The sequence below is a fragment of the Pteropus alecto genome, unplaced genomic scaffold (genome assembly GCF_000325575.1).
Source record: "Pteropus alecto unplaced genomic scaffold, ASM32557v1 scaffold86, whole genome shotgun sequence".
In the NCBI taxonomy this organism is placed as follows: domain Eukaryota; kingdom Metazoa; phylum Chordata; class Mammalia; order Chiroptera; family Pteropodidae; genus Pteropus; species Pteropus alecto.
The window spans coordinates 19903645-19924521 of record NW_006442109.1 but is presented as its reverse complement, the minus strand read 5'-3'; the positions used below and the strand labels follow the sequence as shown (position 1 = coordinate 19924521).

Here is a 20877-nt window from a genome sequence, read left to right as displayed (position 1 = left end):
TCTTCGCTACAGTCTGGAATCCCCCCCTTTTTTTTTTTTTAAACGCCTACAGCACCTGGTATTCCTAGGTGGTCTCCCATCCATGTCCTAACCAGGCCCGACCCTGCTTAGCTTCCGAGATCAGACAAGATCGAGCACATTCAGGGTGGCATGGCCATAGACTGGAACCCCTCATTTTTAATTGCCTCCAAGTCCTCCAACACCATGCTAATGCTCTAAGATATTTGATATTACTACAGAGCTACTCTCAAAATATTCCCATCGCCACTGTCTTGGTGAATCCCTCAAACATATGTTCTGATTTTTCATTCTGACATCTTGTTAATACAAATAAGAGTTAAAATAGCCAAACTCCACATATAATTAGCCTCAGGAACAACAAACTGAAGGATCTCCCTGGACTCATACTCCTATGTAACTACATAACACACTTCCTGCTTCCCTCATTCAATTTATTTGAACCAAATTTTCACTACTTTTATACAGCAATCCAAGAATGACCTTGAATCCCAGCTGGACCATAAACATTTTCCCAACATTGCATTATTTATTAGTCATAAGTTCCTCAGTAGTTTAGCTGTTCTAAACCTCAAATAATTGTAGCACATATTTCATTTCAGGAGCCGGACTTTAAATGCAGAATAGGAGTTCAAGAGAATAATTTATAACAGAATATTATTCAAGAAAGAAAATTCTTACCATATTGAATTGTTGCTGTAGTTTTTCATTTGCATAATTTATGCAAAACTGTTCAAAACTATTTATCTCGAATGTTTCAAATCTGTAAAACCAAAAAATAATATGGGAAGAGGAGAAAAGGGAATAGATAGCTTTTCTAAAATATTCAAAATGTGCACACTGGAAAGAAAGAATTGGGAAATTCTCCAACACTGTGAAACCTTCTTTCCACATCAGTGAAGATAAGGGTTTTTAAGTCAGTAACATGGTATATGTACCCAACAGAGGCATCTGCCAAATGGCAGGGAGATTTCTTATGGGCTCTAGCTGCTGAGTTTTTGAAGTGGGAAACACTCAGAATTATGGAAAAGCCATTGCTCTTGTCCATGTACAGACTCATGGTGTTTACATACACATAGAAGGGAACTAGAAATAGAGATCATAGAGGTTCTTTTGAAAAACCGAACCAGACAATGAAAAGCACAAATATATAGAAAGGGTTTTAACAGTTAAAGAAGGGTACTCAGAGAAGGCAAACTAGCAAATGAAATTAGACTTTTAGAAATTCTCTTCTAATTTTCTCTTCTCCTTACCAGTAGGAGACAGAATCAAATACTCATGTACTTTCTTTCCAGAAAATCTCTAGAAAGAAATGCTCTCTGGCAGACCGTTTCGGTAAGAAAGCCAAATATATTTACCCATAAATGTCCAGCACACCAATAAAAGAGTGCTGTTTGACAGCAGAATGGAGAGCCTGATTGACATGATCTACAATCCAGTTAAAGAGCTTGGCATAGATGTGCTTGGCCAAAGCATCACGGGCATTTGTGGCCTGCAGCTTAGAGATGGGCTTGATGTATGTCTCTGCGGCAGTAGCCAGCTTCCTATGGCAGAGCCAGTGACACATCTCCTCATAGTCCACGCCCATGAGGTCACAGAAGATGCTGAGAGGTTCATGCTTAGGCTGCCAAAAGAGATTGGGTTATTTCCTATGATTAGATCAATCAAATAAGAATTTATTGAATACTACTAACAAAGTGATAACAAATAAAACCCAGCAATTTCTTTGTTATAAAAAACACCAAGACTGCTGAAAGCTGAGCAGTGATAATAATCACAATCATCCATTAAACCAGCATCTAGGCAGCCTTTTGCAATCTCTTCTAGAACTCATTTTGAAAATTACCTCTTCCTTTGTCTCTTCATAGTATTTGTTTCTCTCTTGAGGCACATTCATTCAGTCAGTCAATCAGAAAATCAGTCAGCCTGTCAATAAATATTTACTGAGTACCTATTATATGCCAGGAAACAAAAACAGACATGGCCCCTATCCTCCTAGAACTTATAGTCCTAGGGGAAATAAATACTAATCAAATGATTGTTTCATAAAGTGTAAAATTACTACAAAGGAGGACACTATACTAAGAGTCTATATGAAATGAGTGTGTCCTATTGAAGGAGGCAGAAGACAGTTGCCTTGAGACATGAAGTTGAGATCTGAAGGAGAAGGGGTTAGCTCAGTGAAAGGGGGAGGAAAGGGTCCTCCAAGCTGAGGGAATGGCTGATGTAAAAATCCTGCGGTGGGAGGGCTAACAGCAACATGAAGGACTAAAACTGAGTAAGAGAGAAGATTAATGAGATGAAGCCAGAGAGACAGGCAGAGGCTATACCATGGCTGAATTTTATCCTGAGAGCTATGGGAGGACAATGAAGAGTTTTAAACGGATAACTTGATAGTTAATTGTGTGACTTCTTACATTAGAATCTCTTTAATCACATTTTATCCCCTACAATGTCTTATAAAGGCCCTACATGAGTAAGTATTCAATAAATAGTTTTTAAATTTAATCCATGTTAGTGTATTATATTTTCAACATCTTCACTCACATGTTTCAATTGAATCTGATAACATTCCTGGAGAATAGGCAGGGTGAATACTATCATAGCTTGCCAAAAATAAAATAGCCAATTTATGTCAGAGTTGTCATTAGAATCTGGGTCTCCTGACACATTCATCCTTGACCCTTTTCACTGAAGCAGTCCCTTCTTTCTTTCATCTCCCCTCCCCCTAAGCGATTATTTCAGATACGAATCAGCACTATTGTTCAACTTCCTTAAATAAACAGCTTATTTCATTCATATATACCAATGTATATTCACATATGTATATGAATGATTTGACATCATTTAGAAGTGGATCAGTACTCTAAATAGTCTATTTGAATAGTGTTACCAAATTGTTTTATTTAATCAAGGTTCAAATTTTCTGTAACTTCACTAATTTTTGAACTTCTTCACCTACCAATAATTTAAAGAAGTCAATAATCTCCCATTATGATAGATTTCTCTGTTCCTTCTTGTGGTTTCTGTTGATTTTTGCTTTATATTTTTTGAGGCTATGTCATTAAGTACATCCGACTTTAGAACTATCACATCTTCCTGGTGAATAAAATCTCTATCATTTCATATTGATTTATCTATCTCTAGTGCTGTTTTTCGCCTCAAAGTCTATTTTGTCCTGTATTAATACAGTTCTGCCAGTTTTTTTTTCTAGCTATAAGGGTGTGTCTTTTTTAAACCTTTTATATTCAAACTTTCTGCATCCTTATGTTTAGGAATGCTTCTTTCAAAAGTATATACCTGAATTCTTAAATCCATCTGACAATCCATTTTAAGTGAAACATGAGTCCATTTGTAATTATTTTGTGCCTTTAGTTGTCACACATTTTCTAAAATTTTCTCTCTCTTTCTTGATATATCTGAATTATGTTTGTCAGTCCATTTTCCTCTCTATTAGTTTGAAAGTTATAATTTGTTTCTATTTTTATAAAAGCATTAACTTATATTAGTTAATTTAATGTAATTGAATAACACTAACTCCAAAAACCCCATCCTAAACCTAGGTTTTGTTTTTTTAAATAATTTTTTATTTTTCATTTACAGCTGACACACAATATTATATTAGTTTCAGGTGTGAAACATAGTGATTGTTCATTTATATAACTTCCGATGTGATCATCCTGATAAATCTAGTTATTATAATATTATTGACTATATTCTCTATGCTGTACCTTACATCCCCATGACTATTTTGTAATTACCAATTTTTACTTCTTCATCCATCCATTCTCCCATATGGCAACCATCAAAGTGCACTCTGTATCTATGAGTTTGTTTCTGTTTGTTCATTTTGTTCTTTAGATTCCTTGTATAAGTGAAATGATATAGCATTTGTCTTCTCTGTCTGACCTTTACTTGGCACAATACCCTCTAGGTCCATCATTCTGTTGCAGATGGCAAGATTTTATTCTTTTTACGGCTGAGTAATATTGCGTTGCACATACGTACCACCTCTTCTTTATCCAGTCATCCACTTCGATGGACACCCAGGTTGCCTCCATATCTTGGCTATTCTAAATAATGCTGCAATGAATGTATAGAGTCACATGTCCCTTTAGAGTAGTATTTTGGGTTTCTTTGGATAAATATCCAGAAGTAGGATTACTGGGCCCTTCTTTGTCTCTTGTTCTAGCCTTTGTTTTAAAGTCTGCTTTGTCTGGTGTAAGTATTGCTAACCCAACTTTTCTTGTCTTGTTTTCATTTCCATTTTCATGAAATATCTTTTTCCATCCCTTTACTTTCAGTCTGTGTGTCTTTCGATCTGAAGTGAGGCTCTTATAGGCCGTATATGTAAGGATCTTGTTTTCTTATCTTTTCAGCCACCCTATCATTTGTTTGGATCTCTTAACCTATTTACATTTAAAGTAACTGTTGATACCTATGTGATCACTGCCATTTTATTGTTCATATTTTTTATCTTCTTCTTCTTAAATAAGTCCCTTTAACATTTCTTATAATACTGGTTTGGTGGTGATGAACTCCTTTAGCTTTCTCTTGTCTGGGAAGTTCTTTATCAGTCCTTCTATTCTAAATGATAGCTTTGCTGGGTAGAGTAATCTTAATTGTAGGTCCTTGCTTTTCACCGCTTTGAATATTTCCTGCCAATCCTTTCTGGCCTGCAAAGTTTCTGTTGAGAAATATGGGAGCTCCCTTTTAGGTAACTTATTGCTTTTTCTCTTGCTGCTTTTAAGATTCTCTCTTGTCTTTAACCTTTGGCATTTTAAGTATAATGTGTCTTGGTGTGGGCCTCTTTGGGTTCATCTTTTTTGGGACTCTATGTGCTTCCTAGGTTTGTATGTCTGTTTTCTTCATCGGGTTTGGGAAGTTTTCTGTCCTTATTTCTTCAAATAGAATTTCAATTCCTTGCTCCCTCTTTTCTTCTTCTGGTACCCCTAGGATGTGAATGTTGGTATGCTAGATGTTATCTTGGAGGTCCCTTAAAATATCCTTATTTTTTTGGAATTCTTTTTTCCTTTTTGCTGTTCTGATTGGGTGTTTTCTGCTACCTTATCTTCCAAATCGCTGATTCGATCCTCTGCTTCATCTAGTCTACTATTGAATCCCTCTAGTGTATTCTTCATTTCAGTTATTCTATTTTTCATTTCTGACTGGTTCTTTTCTATGTTTTCTATCACCATTTTAATCTTTCCTATCTCTTCACTGAAGTTCTCACTAAGATCGTTGAGCATCCTTATAACCAGAGCTTAGAACTCTGCATCTGGGAGATTGTTTCCATTTTGTTTAGTTATTTTTCTGGAGCTTTGTTCTGTTCTTTCATTCAAGACATGTTTCCTTGTCTCCCCATTTTGGCTGCCTCCCTGTGTTTATTTTTATGTATTAGGTAGAGCTTCTATGTCTCCCAGTCTTAGTGGACTGGCCTTACATAGTACTTTATCCAGTATTTTAGTTCTATCTTTTCTGGGGGGAGGAGGGGTTGGTGATTCACTTTATTTTATTTAACTTTCTACTTTGAACTAATTTTAGACTAAGAGAAAAGTTTCAAGAATAGTACAAAGAACTCCCTTTACCCAGATTCCCTAAATACAGTATTAATATTTAACCACATTTACTTGTATCCTTTTCTGTCTCTCTCATTCTTTCACACACATATCCACACACATTATTTTTTCAGAACCTTTTGAGAGTAAGTTGCAAACATAATAGCCCTTTAGTCCTAAACATTTCAGTTTACTTTTCCTAAAAACCATAGACATTATCTTACATAACTATGGTAAAATGAACAAAATCAGAAAATTAGCAATGGTACAACCTTATTATCAAACCTGCAGATCTAATTCAATTTTTAAAAAAATTTTAATTAGTTTCAAGTATACAGTACATTGGTTAGACATCTATATAGTTCGTAAAAGGGTCCCCCCCCCAATTGCTCCCTCCCTCCTCTGACCCTCCACCTAGCCAACATATTCATTCTAACTGCATTCCCTATATTGTGCTCCCCATCCCCATGTCCATCCATCAGCTACTAATTTGTACTCCTTTAACCCTTCACCCCATTCTCCTTAATTCAATTTTTGTTGATTGACCTAATAATGTCCTCTGTGGAAACACACACACACACACACACACACACACACACACACACACACACACACACACAAATATTTCTATAATCTAGGATCCAATCTAAATTCACTCATTGAATTTAGTTATCATGGTTCATTAGTCTCTTTTAATCTGAACACTTCTTCTGAACACTTCTTTACTTTTTTTTGACTTTTGTGACTGGCGTTTTTTTAAAGTTATGTCCCTCAATTTGAGTCTGTATGAGGTTGCCTCATAATCAGATTTGGGTTGTGCCTTTTTAGCAGGAATACCAGGAAAAGGATGTTGTGTTCTCCTCAGTGTGCCGTATCAGAAGTTTTATGATGTTGGTTAAGGGACTGTCCACCAGACTTCTCCACTGGAAAGATATTTTTCCCTTTGTAACTAGTAAGTATTTTGTGGGGAGTTCTATCTGTTGCAATAATAATAATTGATTTTTATTATTGTTTTAATTAATCAAATTTGATCTGCACTTGCCTGCACTTTACTAGTTTTTTTGATTCATCATTTCTTTTCATATTTTAGAACTTCTATTTGGGATCACTTTCCTTTAGCCTAAACTATGTCCTTTAAAATTTCCTTTGGTGAGGGCCTATTGGTGACAAATTCTCACAAATTTCTATTAGTCTAAAAATACTTCTATTTTTTCCTCATTCTGGACATATATTTTTACTGGACATATAATTTTAAGTTATTAGTTATTTACTCTAGAACAATGATGATAGTAGTCCACTGTTTTCTAGCTCAAGCTGATAAAGTAAGCTATCAGTTTACTTGCTGTTTCTTCAAGAGTAACATGTCTTATCTATCTGCCTGTCTTAAGATTTTCTCTTTGCCTCTGGTATTGTTATAGTGTGCCTAGAGTGTATTTCTTTTTATTATTCTAATTGGGATTTTTTGGACTTTCCAAATCTGTGGTTTAGTGTCATTTCACAATTTCTGAAATTCATTAGAATTATTTCTTTAAACATTATGTCTGTCTCATTCTCTTTATTTCTCTCCATTAGAAATTCTCATTAGACTAAAATTAGAATTTATTACTCTATCCTCATCTCTCTTTACTGGGTCCTATCTTGCATTCTGGATAATTTCTTCACGTCTATTTTATAACTCAACAGTTCTTTCTTCAGTTGTGTCAAATCTGCTATTAATCTCTTTTGGCATTCTTAATAGGTTTGACTCTTTATCTAGCTCCTTCTATTTTGTTTGATTGTGGAATTTGTTATTTGTTTTGTTTTGTTTTTTTACTGTGAGTTGATATTTCTTGTAACTGTTATCATGGGATTCTACTGAGGCCTAGCTTGAAGGTGGATCTAGTGCCTGACCAATCCAGGACCAATTTAAGCTAAGTTTTCTGTATGTAGTTTTCTGGGACCACACAGGAACTATGAAACAGTCTGGGAGCATGTGTGAAAGTCAGTTCACTGTTATAAATATTTAGGGAACTGGTTTTTCCTCCTCTACTTAGCACCGAAGTTTGAGCCAGATTAACTTTTCTTTGAACTCTTGAAATGAGTGGTGGGAAGATTTATTACCAGTTCCCCATTTAGGGTCTCAGCTTTAGGCAAGGATTCCCTTATTCATTACCTTGTTAATGTAAGTCCTAGGCATTGTCTTTAGTCTCCTGCACTCCAATTAGCTGTGAAAACCAAAGTTCAAGGTCACTGGGTTCAGCAAATGCCCTCAAAGTGAGTTCTAGCTTTAGGGTTCTGCTTTGTTCTCTGAGTTTCTATTTTCACCTAGTTTTGGTCTCTGAGTAGTTCTTGTGTATTTATTTAAAAAACAGTTTTAAATGTAATTAATTCAGCATGAAGGTCAATCAGAGCACCTAGTCCAAAACTCAAAAGTCAATTAGAACACCAAGGGACTTTCATTTTACAGATGAGGAAACTAAGGTTCAGAGAAGCTAAGCAATTCACCCCAAAACACAGAGTGAATAAAGTTGAGATTGAATTCAGACAGAGATACTGAAACATACTTCAAAATTAAAGTCGAATTTACCCAAATTTAAATCACACGAGTCTACATGCAGATTTGCTAATATCAATGCAGGTTTCTGAAGAGTGAAACATAAATCTCAAGACTGTCTTCTATAACAATCCGTGAGGTACACTGCTGGTGGGACTGCAAATTGGTACAGCCACTATGGAAAATACTATGGAGGTTCCTCACAAAACTAAGAATTGATCTACCATATGATCCAGCAATCTCTCTAAAGGGTATTTACCCCAAAGACTTGAAAACCCATATCCGAAAAGATATTTGGACACCGATGTTCATAGCAGCATTATTCATGGTGGCCAGGACACGGAAGCAACCAAAGTGTCCTACGATAAATGATTGGCTAAAGAAGCTGTGGTACATATATACAATGGAATATTACTCAGCCATAAGAAGAGATGAAATACTGCCATTTGTGACAACATGGATGGACCTCAAGATAACCATGCTAGGCGAAATAAGCCAGACAGAAAAAGTTGAAAATCATATGATATCACTTATACGTGGGATATAAACCTAAAAGCAACAAATGAACAGTACAAACAGAGACTCATGGACATGGACAATGGACTAGTGGTTACCAGAGGGTGGGAGGTATAGGAGGAGATATTAGGTAGACAGTTAAAGGGGGTCAAATATAAGGGAATAGGGCGAGGGTGAAGTGAATAAAGAAGATCAAATATATGGTAGCTGAAGGAAACTGGATTTTGGGTGGTAAACACAATAGAATATATAGATATCAAATTATAATGTATACCTGAAAATTATATAATTGTATTAACCAATGTTACCCCAATAAACAATTTAAAAAAATCCATAAGGAAGCAATATGAAAAAAGAATTAATTATTTTAAAACTTCCTCCATTTTAATAAAGTTAAAAGATACCTAAGAAAAAATATGTCTCTGTGTGTGTGTGTATCTTTGATGGCAGTGATCAGCAAACACTGCAAATAACGAATGCCCAGTGAGGACAATTTAGACTGTCAGGTTTATTACATTTTAAACAAATGTTTCCACAAATGGATTTGAGTTTTAATTCTCAGTGTGCTGTTACAATTAGGTGTGGAAGAGTATGTAAATCATAGTGAAGACACCCCATCCCATAGCCAACTAGTCCCTCTTCCCAGAAATAACCACTGCTAACGGTTTCTTCAATAGGTTTTAACCATATTACACTTCCGTAACTAGAGACACAAATAAAGTTATCAGTTCTTGGTATTTATTCCAAATGAACCCTTCTCTCTTGATTTACCAATCCAACTTGCATATCTAATTTTTCCCACCTCTGCTTATACAGATCAGACATGTATCCAAGTGTGAGTCTCTACCTCTCTGTCTGTCTGTCTGACTGTCTGTCTATCTGTCTGTCTGTCTCTCTCTCTCTCTCTCTCTCTCTCTCTCTCTCTCTCACACACACAACACACACACACACACACACACACACACAGTCATTGTGCACCAGGGATTAGAATCCATATTTCTCTATTTTCAGTTCGAGATTTTACTTTGGATAATATATCTCTCTGATAATGTTGATGGAGATTTCAAATATATTTCTTCCATGAAGAATCGACAAAACTAAAATACAAATCAACTGCTATCACTATGTTTGTTCTAAACTTACAGGTATTGTGCAGCTGTCTGAATCTCTAGACGTAAATCCAACATTGCCTAAGTGAAGGATGCCAGCAAGTATCCGGAAAATTCCCATCTGATAAGATTCACTAATTCCTGAAACAACAGAGTAAATGAACAAGTGATTAATTTTAAAACAGGAACTAAGCAATTACAACAGACAATTTTAAGCCTATTTTTAACAGTTGAATATTGCCAGATATCAGGCACATTATAACGTGTCATACTTAACAACACTTCTCTCATGTGGAGTGAGACAGACTTGGGCTCAAGGCCGGGCTCAGCTTACATGGGCTGGTAACTTCACCCTTCTATGCTTTTGTTTTCTCTTTTGAGATAGAGAATAATTGTAACTCTCTCAAGGGTGTTTGCGAACATTAAATGAGAAAAGCCATGTAGTATACTTAACACACTATATATGACACATATAAGTGCTACACAGATTATAATCATCATTATCACACATTAGATTTAAATATTTTACTAATACTATTACCTTTTCTATTTATATCTACTTGAAATGCAAGTTGTAGTCCAATAAAGCTGTTTTAAGTCAGATTATTTAATTACTTCTTTTAACTACAGACAAGTATAAGTCAAAGAGATCCCAAGATTAGTGTTCAGGCTGGTGTTGTACCCCACCCTGATGAGTGAATGTCCATATGCAGCATTAGTGCAAGACCTGAAGGATAAGCTAGGATAAGAAAGCTGGATAGCTCTTGGTTTTTAATCAGATCTGGCTTCACTTTTAAATAATAGAATAACTTCCAGAATATCAGATATACTTACAGGCTAATAAAAATAGTAAAATTATTTTCAAATATGTAATCATATATAGGGTAATTGAGTGTTGGATCTTATAATGAATGTTTTTGCCACCTCCTGCATTACAGCTTTTTCAAATTTCTAATTTTCTATTTATAAACAGATTTAGGCCTAGAAGTAAAGCAGTGTTTTTCAAAATTTAATATGCATGTGAATCACCAATGAATCTTGTTCAAATGCAGACTCTGATTTAGTAGGTCGGAGGTAGGATTTGAGATTATGAATTTTTGCAAGCTCTACAGTGGTCCTGGACCATATTCTGATTAGTAATATTTTTAAATTAAATTAACTCATTTCAGGGTACTCTTCAAAATATGAGTTTAGATTTATTCATATTTTGAGGTTTTTAAATAAATAATTTACCACTAAAGTTGTAAAGATTTAGAGCACTACAGTTCTAAAGAATAATTTACTTATACGTAAACCCAATATTTTTTAATACTGGAAACGAGCCAGTGACATCTCAGCCATTTCAAAAATAGAATAAACTACATGTGATACATTGTTTTGCCACCTAGCCAGCTCAGCCACATTTCCCAGCCACAAAACTACATGTAATACATTGTTTTGCCTCCTAGCCACATTTCCCAGCCACAAAAACAAAAAAACTCAAAACAAAAAAACATATAAAATGTGAGTTTGCACAGGAACTCATTTCATTCAGCTCTAGGTTTCAGATTTCATAAAAACTTAAGCAGAGTTAATTAGTCCTACCTCCACTGACATCCTAAATGTGTTTTAAATAGCTTTATCGAGGGATAATTTGCATACCTTAAAATTCACCTGTTTTAAGCATGTAATTCAATTATTTTTAGTAAATTTATAAAGTTAGGCAACCATCACCACAATCTAATTTTAGAGCAGTCCCCATCACCTCCCAAAAAAAACCTCGTGCCCATTTGCTGTCCAAATGTGTTTTATAAGCAAGTTAAATCTCTCAACAATACTCACTACTTTATATGAAGCTAAATCAACATTACAAACAATGGTTTCTTCAGTCAAAAAGCTATAGCTCATAAGAACTCAAGAATAAAATTACATTACCTAACAAAGTGCAGGCCTGCCTGGTATGTGCCATCTCCTTGGCATCATCGACTCCTTCAATCACAGGACTGCCACCTTGCTTCGTGTAATGAAAGTTATTCGCATTTCCTGCAATTTAAGAAAATAAAAGATTTGCAGTACATGAAAAAGACTTGACTTCTACCCTCATGTCCACTCTGAATTAGGGGAAGTGATAGAACAAGTAAGTACAAAGAGTCTGGAATTCCACTGCCTCTGTTTTCAGTGGACCTCAAAACTCAAAATTACATGATGAAGTAAAATGTTTGTAGCTTATTTATTCTAACTGGTGAAACTGATAGTCCTTTCCTAAATAGGTTTTATTTCAATCTACATGCTTCAAACACATTACTGCCCTCATGAGAAACCTCACAGGCCTCTATCACATAAACTCCTTAAAATTTTTTCTTTTAATCAAGGCAAATTTCAAACATATACAAAAGTAGAGAAATAAGTATAATGATCCCCTAGGTACTCATCATTCATCTTTAACAAGTATCAACTCAAGACCAATTTTGTTGCATTTATACAGCCACTCATTCCTTCCCCATCCCATGGGTTTATCTTGAAGCTAATTGCAGACCTCTTAAGTCATCTATAAATATTTCAGTATGAGACAATCTCTTTTTTAACAAGTAAGCTTATGAACTCAGAAATTAACAGAAAACAATACCAGTGCAATAAATCTAATGCCATATTCATACCTAATCGCAGCATTTTAAATTCAGGTAACTTTGCTGAGGCACAAAGCTGATAGAAGATATGATAGTTTCTCTCTTCTTCTGCCTTTGAAATAAGAAGAGTTTTCAATTACAGAATTTTAATATCAAACTCAGAAAATTCGATCATAAAATAGAATTTTAATATTTAACTATCTCGGTGCAATAAGTTGTCCTTTCCCAAATTTCCTAATATATCATAATGATTACTAAATCATATGATTTATTAGTCATGTGTGAGTACACATATGTGAGTACGTGTCTGTTGGTCACATTCAACGTAAAATATCTGATAGCAATGCTTTTTGAACTAGTGAACAGCTTTATGTATGGCATTGTCATAAGAGATCAATGCCTTTGGGGGAAGCTAAAACTATTTCTTTTGGAATACTCAGTATTTTCTCAGAGTATCCTCTTAGGTTCACGATCTTCCTAACACTTCAAATGAAAAAGAATATCCTATCTTTGCAATATTTTATAGACTGAACCATCTACTGTGGTTGTTTTAAGAAATCCACAAATGTACTACATTTTCTATATCATTTTAGTCTACATATTTTAATATCAATAAACTATCTTATAAAATAGAAAATAAATCATGTACAATTCTAAGATCATTTCGCAGTATTTCCTGACAGTCTTAGTTTTTCCACTTACATACTTTAGAAATACAGTTGTAACAATATTATAATATTATATTCATGCAAAACTGAATCTTGAGACTCTACTATCATATACTCGAATTCTGCTATTCAGTTGTATTCAGTTGACTAAAGAATAGTGCAAGGAAGGCCAAAGTCGGGTTTGATGCCCAAAGCGGGCTGATATCTGGTAAAGAAAATCTACAACAGGGTCAGAAGACACTGAACAAATTAATAATGTACCAGTGATCATTAGCATGATTAGGCAAAAGATCAGACAGTTCAGCTCACAGCCAACTAGAAAAGCAGGTGGATGTATAGAAATGCTTTGATTGTCTTTGTACATGAAGGACAATATCAATTATGCTCTCTGTCTGACTTATTTTGACATACCCAACATCCTAGATATTATTTAGCTCTGGCGATTGGGAAACAGCTAGAATTGCTTCAATATCTCTAGATAAGACAAGATTAGGCCTATCTTTATGTTTTGTCTTAAGCACTACAAGCCTCTGGTCACCATACTCACTTAACCTTTAATTGTTTACCTATCAATCAAATCTGTACTATTTACACTTAATCGTCTCTTAGATCTACAAATTTTCCCCATTCTTTCTTTTGGCTACTAAGCTTTTTTTTTTTAAACCTTTACAAGTATATATATATACATATTACCACTGCCCTGTATGTACCTGTATCATATTAGATCAATGGAGGAGAGTAACTATTGCTTTACTATATACTATACAATCAAGTATTATAGTTTAGGTGGCCACAAATCAGACACAAATCAAAGTCAAAGCCATGGTAGTTACAGGCTGCTGAAACATGACTCTCAGTATGACTCTCAGTATGACTCTCAGATACCTTCAAAGCCACAACAGACTTGAGCAATGGAAACTGTAGACTCTGGCACATGGCAGTGCCAAGGGAATCTGAACTTCAGTGCACTGGGCATCCAGTTAAGGGGCTACAGAAACTCAGGTCCCACAGCATGCGGTGGGTCACCAGGGGCCCTTTGGGGGAGTTTTCCAATGGTAAGAACACATTTCCTTGGTATACCCATAAATATGTAGTATTTCCCACTTACAAATAAAAATAAAGGATCAAGAGCAGATATGTGAATGAAATCCTATACACAGACTTGAGTGTGTTCTGTGACAGCAGTTCACAACTCAGTTGTGAAGATTTTTTAACTTTCATTATTCTACCTAAACAATATCATAATATAATATTCTAATAGAGGAGAAGGAAGGAAAGAGAAAAAGAATTTTTTTCTTGACCTGAGTTCAGACTGTAACTTATTGAAAGCATAAACCAATGTCTTTCCTATGAACTGGGAAATATGAAAGATAAGACTAAACTAATAGCACCTTTTAACTAGTCTTTTCCTGCAAGTATCTGAAGAATAATGTCAAAACCCTGAAACCTAAACCAGGGCCTAGTCCCACAGACTATTATTAAAATGGGTAGTCTCCTGCCTCTAACAGGCATCATTTTACACGTTTCAGTCCAAATGTGGTTTGTAGTAATATCATCATAATATGCTCAAGAGTATCTGGAAATAAAATGCAGACCAGTAAGTGTGAGCTCTGGAATTAATATGGCAATCTAACACAAGTATATATATGTGTACATGCCCAGCTTACCTGGAACACCACTCGAGATTTCTCTAAAAGGTAAGTTCTCATATTGGCACCAATGATTCGATATCTCTTATCAAAACCAATCTCAATATACTTCCCAAAACGGCTGCTATTATCATTCCTGGTTGTCTTAGCATTTCCAATTGACTAAGAAGCAAAGGAAAAAATAAGATTTTAGTAGTGCAGTTCATGACATATCATCTATAGAGTCGGTTCAGGGAGAAAAAGGATACAATAGAACACAACTCTTTAAAACAGATTCTTTTAAGAACAGAACCAATTTTGCCCCTGCAGACAGAAGTGTATGTTTTGCTCACTGCACAACCACACAGCTATATAGTAATAGTTCGTATCTGCCTTGTTATTCTCACACAATTATTTTCATAAACAGTAAACATAAACCAGCAGCTGTGAGGTTTTCATACAGCATTTGCAGTATCTGAACATATTCATGCCAGCAAAAAAAGAGAATGGGTGGGCGCAGGAGCTTCTAAGGCACAAGCCGTCTTAGTTAAACGTCAGAGTTTTGATTTCTTGAAAATCTTTGTCTGTTTTATGTAAATAAGCTGATTAAGACAAATTAATATTCTCCTGAGAATGTTGCTCTAGTGTTCAGGATCTCATTAGCCAGAAGTTTCTATCATCTTATCCTGTGACAAAAAAGCTCCAGTGTACTGCTTATCTGTAGAGTATTAGCCATTTTCAGAAACCAGATACAATAACATTTGGCTTTGGATTTTGATAGCTGTATCTAACTTGCAAAAGATTTGCTATAGAATACAGAGAATGTAACTTTCTGCTAATCTTTTATATAATCTTCAAATGGCGTATGTACTGCTTTCTGATTTAGGTAGCATGCTTCTATACATTTTTCTTTCAAGGCAAAGCAAAAAACATGGTGTAGTTAAGAAAGCAAGTGTTCACATGATGCATATATTAAATGTTTAATATGATAATTTCATAAGAGTAATATCTTTCACTTGCGTAAAGCCTGTGACTATTAGGATTAGTATACTGAAGCCATAGCAAAGAGAAAGATGTGAAAATGCTCTAGAGTGTTAAAAAACAATACAACTATAAGTGATGAAAACAGTAACATAGCCACAAAAGTCAACACATTAGATTCTCTGATCCATCAAAGAAAATGTATTTTCACTCTCTGAAATACAGGGCAGGTACTGCCCTATTTTGTTTCAGCAATAAGAACACTGCTATATTTCAGGTTAACATTTCAAATGGAAAGAATGATGAAAGCTATCCTCCCAGCAAAATAACAGAGTGATCTAATGTAGCCTAAGATAACTGAACAATACAGATATTCACTCAGATATTCTCCTTCTTGATATTATAAAAAGCACATCAAAAAGTCTCCCTTTGTTCCCATTATTTTTATTTTGTTTAGAAAAGGAAATTAATGATAAATGCAATATATTCTGTCAAAGAGCAGATGAAGAGTTACATAGAGTAGCATGGGAAGCAGCAGTAATAGTTACTGAGTGCTTACCGGGCACTGTCTTAGGCATTTTCCTTTCCCCAGCTAAGCAAGTTGGGGGAAGGGTGAGTCATAGCTTCGCCTTCATTCCTGACTCTTATCCCACCTTCCATATGTTATCTCTCTCCAACTTACTCAGAGTAGGAGTCAGAGTGGCCAACTTGCTAAAACAATACTACACTCTGTGTGAAGAGACAGTGGGTAGACAAGGGTTGAAATAGACTCCTTTGTCTTTGAGTAGAAGGTATTTAAACATAGAACAAAGAAGGGCAGAAGAAGCAAGTGAAACAGAAATCCAAAGATGTGAGTATCAGACCAGGCCCTATTACCAACTTGCCATCATTTAAGTTTTAGTGCTTCAAGTATAAACTGACTAGGATAAATGAGCCCTAGGGTCCTTTTCAAAAATAAAATAATATGATTCTAAGCCTTGAACCTGATATAGGAAGGTTCTATATATAAACAATACATTTTGTCCACTCCCTCTAATTGCTCCCTCTGCCTTATAAGTAGTGTTTATACAACAGCCTCCCTTAATACTATTTTCATTTCAATCAGCAAGAAACTGCTAAAAGAAAGAAGTTTTATGGTCTTGATTTTATTATGGATTTCAGTGAAATGATGACAGAGTTACTCTTCTTAACTAAATAGAAATGAAATTCTTCATCTACTGTTACTGAAGATTAAAAAAAGAACTATTAAGAACCCAGTGTGGCCCAAGAATTATCTCTGACTCCATCTTAGGATGAAAGTTTCCAGGAGAAAAGGAAAATGAGATAAAATAGAGCAAAAAGAATCACTTCTCTGTACACCATCTGTATTTTGCAAAAAGAATAGTTTGCTTTTTAAAACATTATGATGTTAACCATGTAGGATGCTTATTATCCAATGATGAGTTTCAGCAGCTCACTAGAGACCTGGACCTGCCTTTTTGACATCATAGTAAAGAACTCTAATACAGAGGCATAGTCTCAAGGCAGGTTTAAAGCTAAAAATTTTCTGGGCCACATATTCAATATTTTACCTATGTTTTTTCCTGTAACTATAAACCCTTTGTCAGCATTCTCAGTCCCATATTCCATTTTAATCTTTGAAAATGGGATGGCTTAATTTGTAGTTGTTGAAAATTAGTTCTCTCTTTAACAAATTTTCTTACTAAAAATTCTCATAGAGAAACTAAACAATAATATAGCAGGAAGTAGCTAAGCATAACTGATGCCTTTATCTTTTTTGTTCATCCTAGCAAACAGGGTAAATTCCTTACAACTGCATATTAAAAAGTAGTATCTGTGGCCATTCCAAAATTTTAATAACACTCATACTAACACAACTCAAACCTGTGTTGTAGAAAAACTGATGTTGCCATTTTTCAAAAGAAATATAGCAAGGTCAAAATATTTCATTTAACTTGACATATTCTAGAAGGTTTGTACCAGACTTATGTTATTATATGATCTAGGCCTAGAAAAGATGAGATTCCTTTGATGCCATCACAATCAAGACCACGGGATATTCTAACATTAAGGACTAAGAATGACCTAAACTATTGCCATATATTAAGAATTCATTGTCATAGCCAAGAAAAAGTCAAAATACAGTAGGAAGCCCAGTTGTTTTTTGGCCCCAAACCCCAAACTGGCTCTGTATTTCCCCAATATTAATACCAGTGTAATCCACTACTGTATTTGTAGCTTAAATGCTTACAAATCTTCATAGTTGCTTAAAATCTTTACTACTCTCTTTTGGCACAAACGTGTTTCCTCCTGTCCATGCCATTTGAGAAAACTTTTCCAGTTCTCTTTCCATAGTGCACCTAGTCCAGGAGGCCTCTTAACTTCCCCGCTTATCTTGATCTCTTGACCCCAAGAATAGAAGTCCTGCTGCTCTAGGGGCAGCTCTGTAGGCATAGGGGTCATGGCATTCTGTTCTGATGTGTTACACACAGCACTGCAAACCAGGCACAATTACCTCTAGACTGATTATTGCAAAAACCACTTGTACCACAGGTGCACCAGGCCAGTTCTAAACTCCATCTGTGTCTGGGTGACAAATAAGGCTTGAGAAAGGAAAAAAATATGAATAAAAATGCTAATTTGAATTTTTAATAAGAAAGGTTTGTTTCTGCATGTCCAAACTAATTTCTCTCCATTTAATGAGATATACTTTTCTCCATTTAACAGGACTACTTACAAACATGTAACTTTCCTAAAATCATATTGGACAAATAATACTCTAGTTACAAATCCTAAAATACTCCAAATCTCACACAAACAGGTCCATTTTCTTTGGCATAAGCATTTCTACTTTGTATACATATTCCACTTTTGAAAGGACAGCCTTTTGTGGTTCTTCCTTTCTCAAGAATTTATAGTTACCGAATTTCTTTTTCTGACCTAAAACTGTGTGATATGCTTGACAGAAATAAGAAGAAAAATGTTTACAAGGTCACGATTTAAGTTTACAGTTCGAATTTGGAAAAAAATCAAAACTTTATAGCAAAATAGGTTGGACTAAGTATACAAAATGAAATGTGGGCAAAGGAATAATGAAACTCATTCATGCTTGAACACAGTAATTCCTATGTTTTGGAAGAAGCTTAAAAAAGAACTCAGGATTGGGAGAAATGAGTAACTTACACTTCTAGTACAAGGAACGATAGAGTCAATTAATAAGAAAGAAACTTTGGAAAACGAAGTACCACTGCCAGCTATTTAGAGGCAACGATTCAATGTCAGGTTAATTATTCAGGATGAGGAAATAAAGTAGATTCCTCTTTAGCTGACTTTACTCAAAATGTCTACCTTAGTGAACTTCTATTTTTCCTAGATCTCTTACAAACACATGGAGAAGTATTCTACTTTTAGTGAAAGAGAGATCCCAGACCTTCTAACATGTGCTGAATCAATCAACTGTTTTTACATGTTTTTTAACAAGAGAATATAATAAGAAGGCCAAGGCTGCCACTGTCTTACCTCCATGATGGGGTTGGAGGCCAAGACCTTTTCCTCAACATTGGCTTCACTGGCAGAACCACTTACAGTTGCAAAGTATCGCATGGCATACTTAGCTGAGACTGTTTTTCCTGCCCCAGACTCTCCACTTACAATGATGGATTGATTTCGTTCATCTCTGTAAAACAAAGAAGAATAACTGACAGTGCTGCCCGCTTCTGAATGTGATTAACATTATCTTCTCTGTGTTCTCATCAATGAGTCACGGTGAATTTCTGCTGGTTCATACATGCAACAATGTGGGAAGGAACTTAAGAATGATAAGTCCTAATAAAAATAGCTACTTATAAACTAACAATGAACAGAGAGGGAGAAGATATCAAGCATTAAATTAGAGAGCATCACGTCTAAGGATAGAGGGTCTCTGAATTTTTTGTGTATACAGAACTCAAAGATACTATTTTATTCCTAGAGAATTATTTTGGTATATTACAGTGCTGTTGTCAACCACCTCAGAAGAGAATGGAGGCACAGCAAAGGAACGTGGAAGAAAATCCTATTTAATTAAAATTACAAATTGTCTACTAGCTGATAGTCCATAAAGTAGTGTCTCCCACAAGCTCCATCTTCTACTAAAGTATCCTCACTGCCAGAGAAGAAATGGTTCATTTGTTGGCCGATTTGTTCAAATATGTCAGAACTCCAAGACTGTTACCTTTAATTCATTCACACAATGACAAAAATTCTTAGTGATGAACCTGTTCATAAGACTCATTTCTTTGAGGATAAGGACTTATGTCACGTTTATATTTAATATCCAGCATCTAGTCCAGAGCCTGACACATCACAAATGCTCAGTAAATGTGTATTGATTATCAGTAAATAGAACTTCAATGAGCAACCTAGCCTAAGAATCAGCTTCTCTGCTTTGGCTATGATTTCTAGTAGGACATAAGCAGGAAACTTCCACTTCTTGAGATAAAACTAGCAGTCAGTTTTAATTCGTCGAAATAACTGAATGAAAGGTGGTATCATTTGTGCCCTTAATTTACAAAGAAACAAGATGACTTCAAAAGTTTTTAGTAGAACTAACTTATAAGGCCACAAGATGGGAAGGTTATTCTGCTACAGAAGATGATCCTTTTATCTTTGAAAAGAGATTTATTTATCCAACAAATATTTATCAAACACCTCCTACATACCAAACATTGTGCTAAATACTAGAGATATGTTACATGAACCATGATCTGCATCCTCAAGTGGTTGATGCTCTAACAGAAAAGACAGACTAGTATTTCAAAATTATATATGATGGGGCACTGAGAAGGAGCAGGTAGTCAGGGAAGAAGGCTCAGACACATGAGAAGTTAGGAAATGAAGGCTCAGACACATGAGAAGTTAGGAAAAAGCAGATAATTCTGTTTGGATGAAACATGGAGCAACAGCAGATAAGGTTGCAGAAGTCAGCAAGAACTAGATCATAAAGGTCTTACATGAGATGTTAAGGAATTTGAAGTTCACCTAAAGGTTATCGAGTGCCACTGCAGAGTTTTAAACAGAAAAGAACACAACCCAATTAGTAAAATCACTCTGGCAGCAATGTGGAATATGGGTGGCGAGAGGGTCCAGATGAACAATTATCAAAGTCTAAATAAAAGTTGTAGTGATCACAATTGAAAGAGGCAAATGGGTTTAAGAGATACAAAAGTAGTAGGAAATCAACCATTCATGTTAGTAAATTTCCAGAGTAGAAATTTAGGAC

At 35.2% G+C, this 20877-nt stretch overlaps 1 protein-coding gene and 1 pseudogene across 1 annotated transcript in view; both read right to left on the bottom strand.

Annotated features, from left to right (window-relative positions):
* Window positions 1-20877, bottom strand: part of MYO5A (myosin VA) — a 165176-nt gene that overhangs the window by 72940 nt on the left and 71359 nt on the right. The window contains exons 6-12 of the mRNA XM_015595836.2: window positions 19137-19293; window positions 14676-14819; window positions 12371-12452; window positions 11649-11756; window positions 9769-9875; window positions 1377-1642; window positions 700-781 (exon numbers count right to left, since the gene is read on the bottom strand). Coding sequence (XP_015451322.1) covers window positions 700-781; window positions 1377-1642; window positions 9769-9875; window positions 11649-11756; window positions 12371-12452; window positions 14676-14819; window positions 19137-19293 — 946 coding nt within the window. The remainder of the gene's footprint in view (window positions 1-699; window positions 782-1376; window positions 1643-9768; window positions 9876-11648; window positions 11757-12370; window positions 12453-14675; window positions 14820-19136; window positions 19294-20877) is intronic.
* On the bottom strand, window positions 44-162 carry LOC112469676 (annotated as a pseudogene).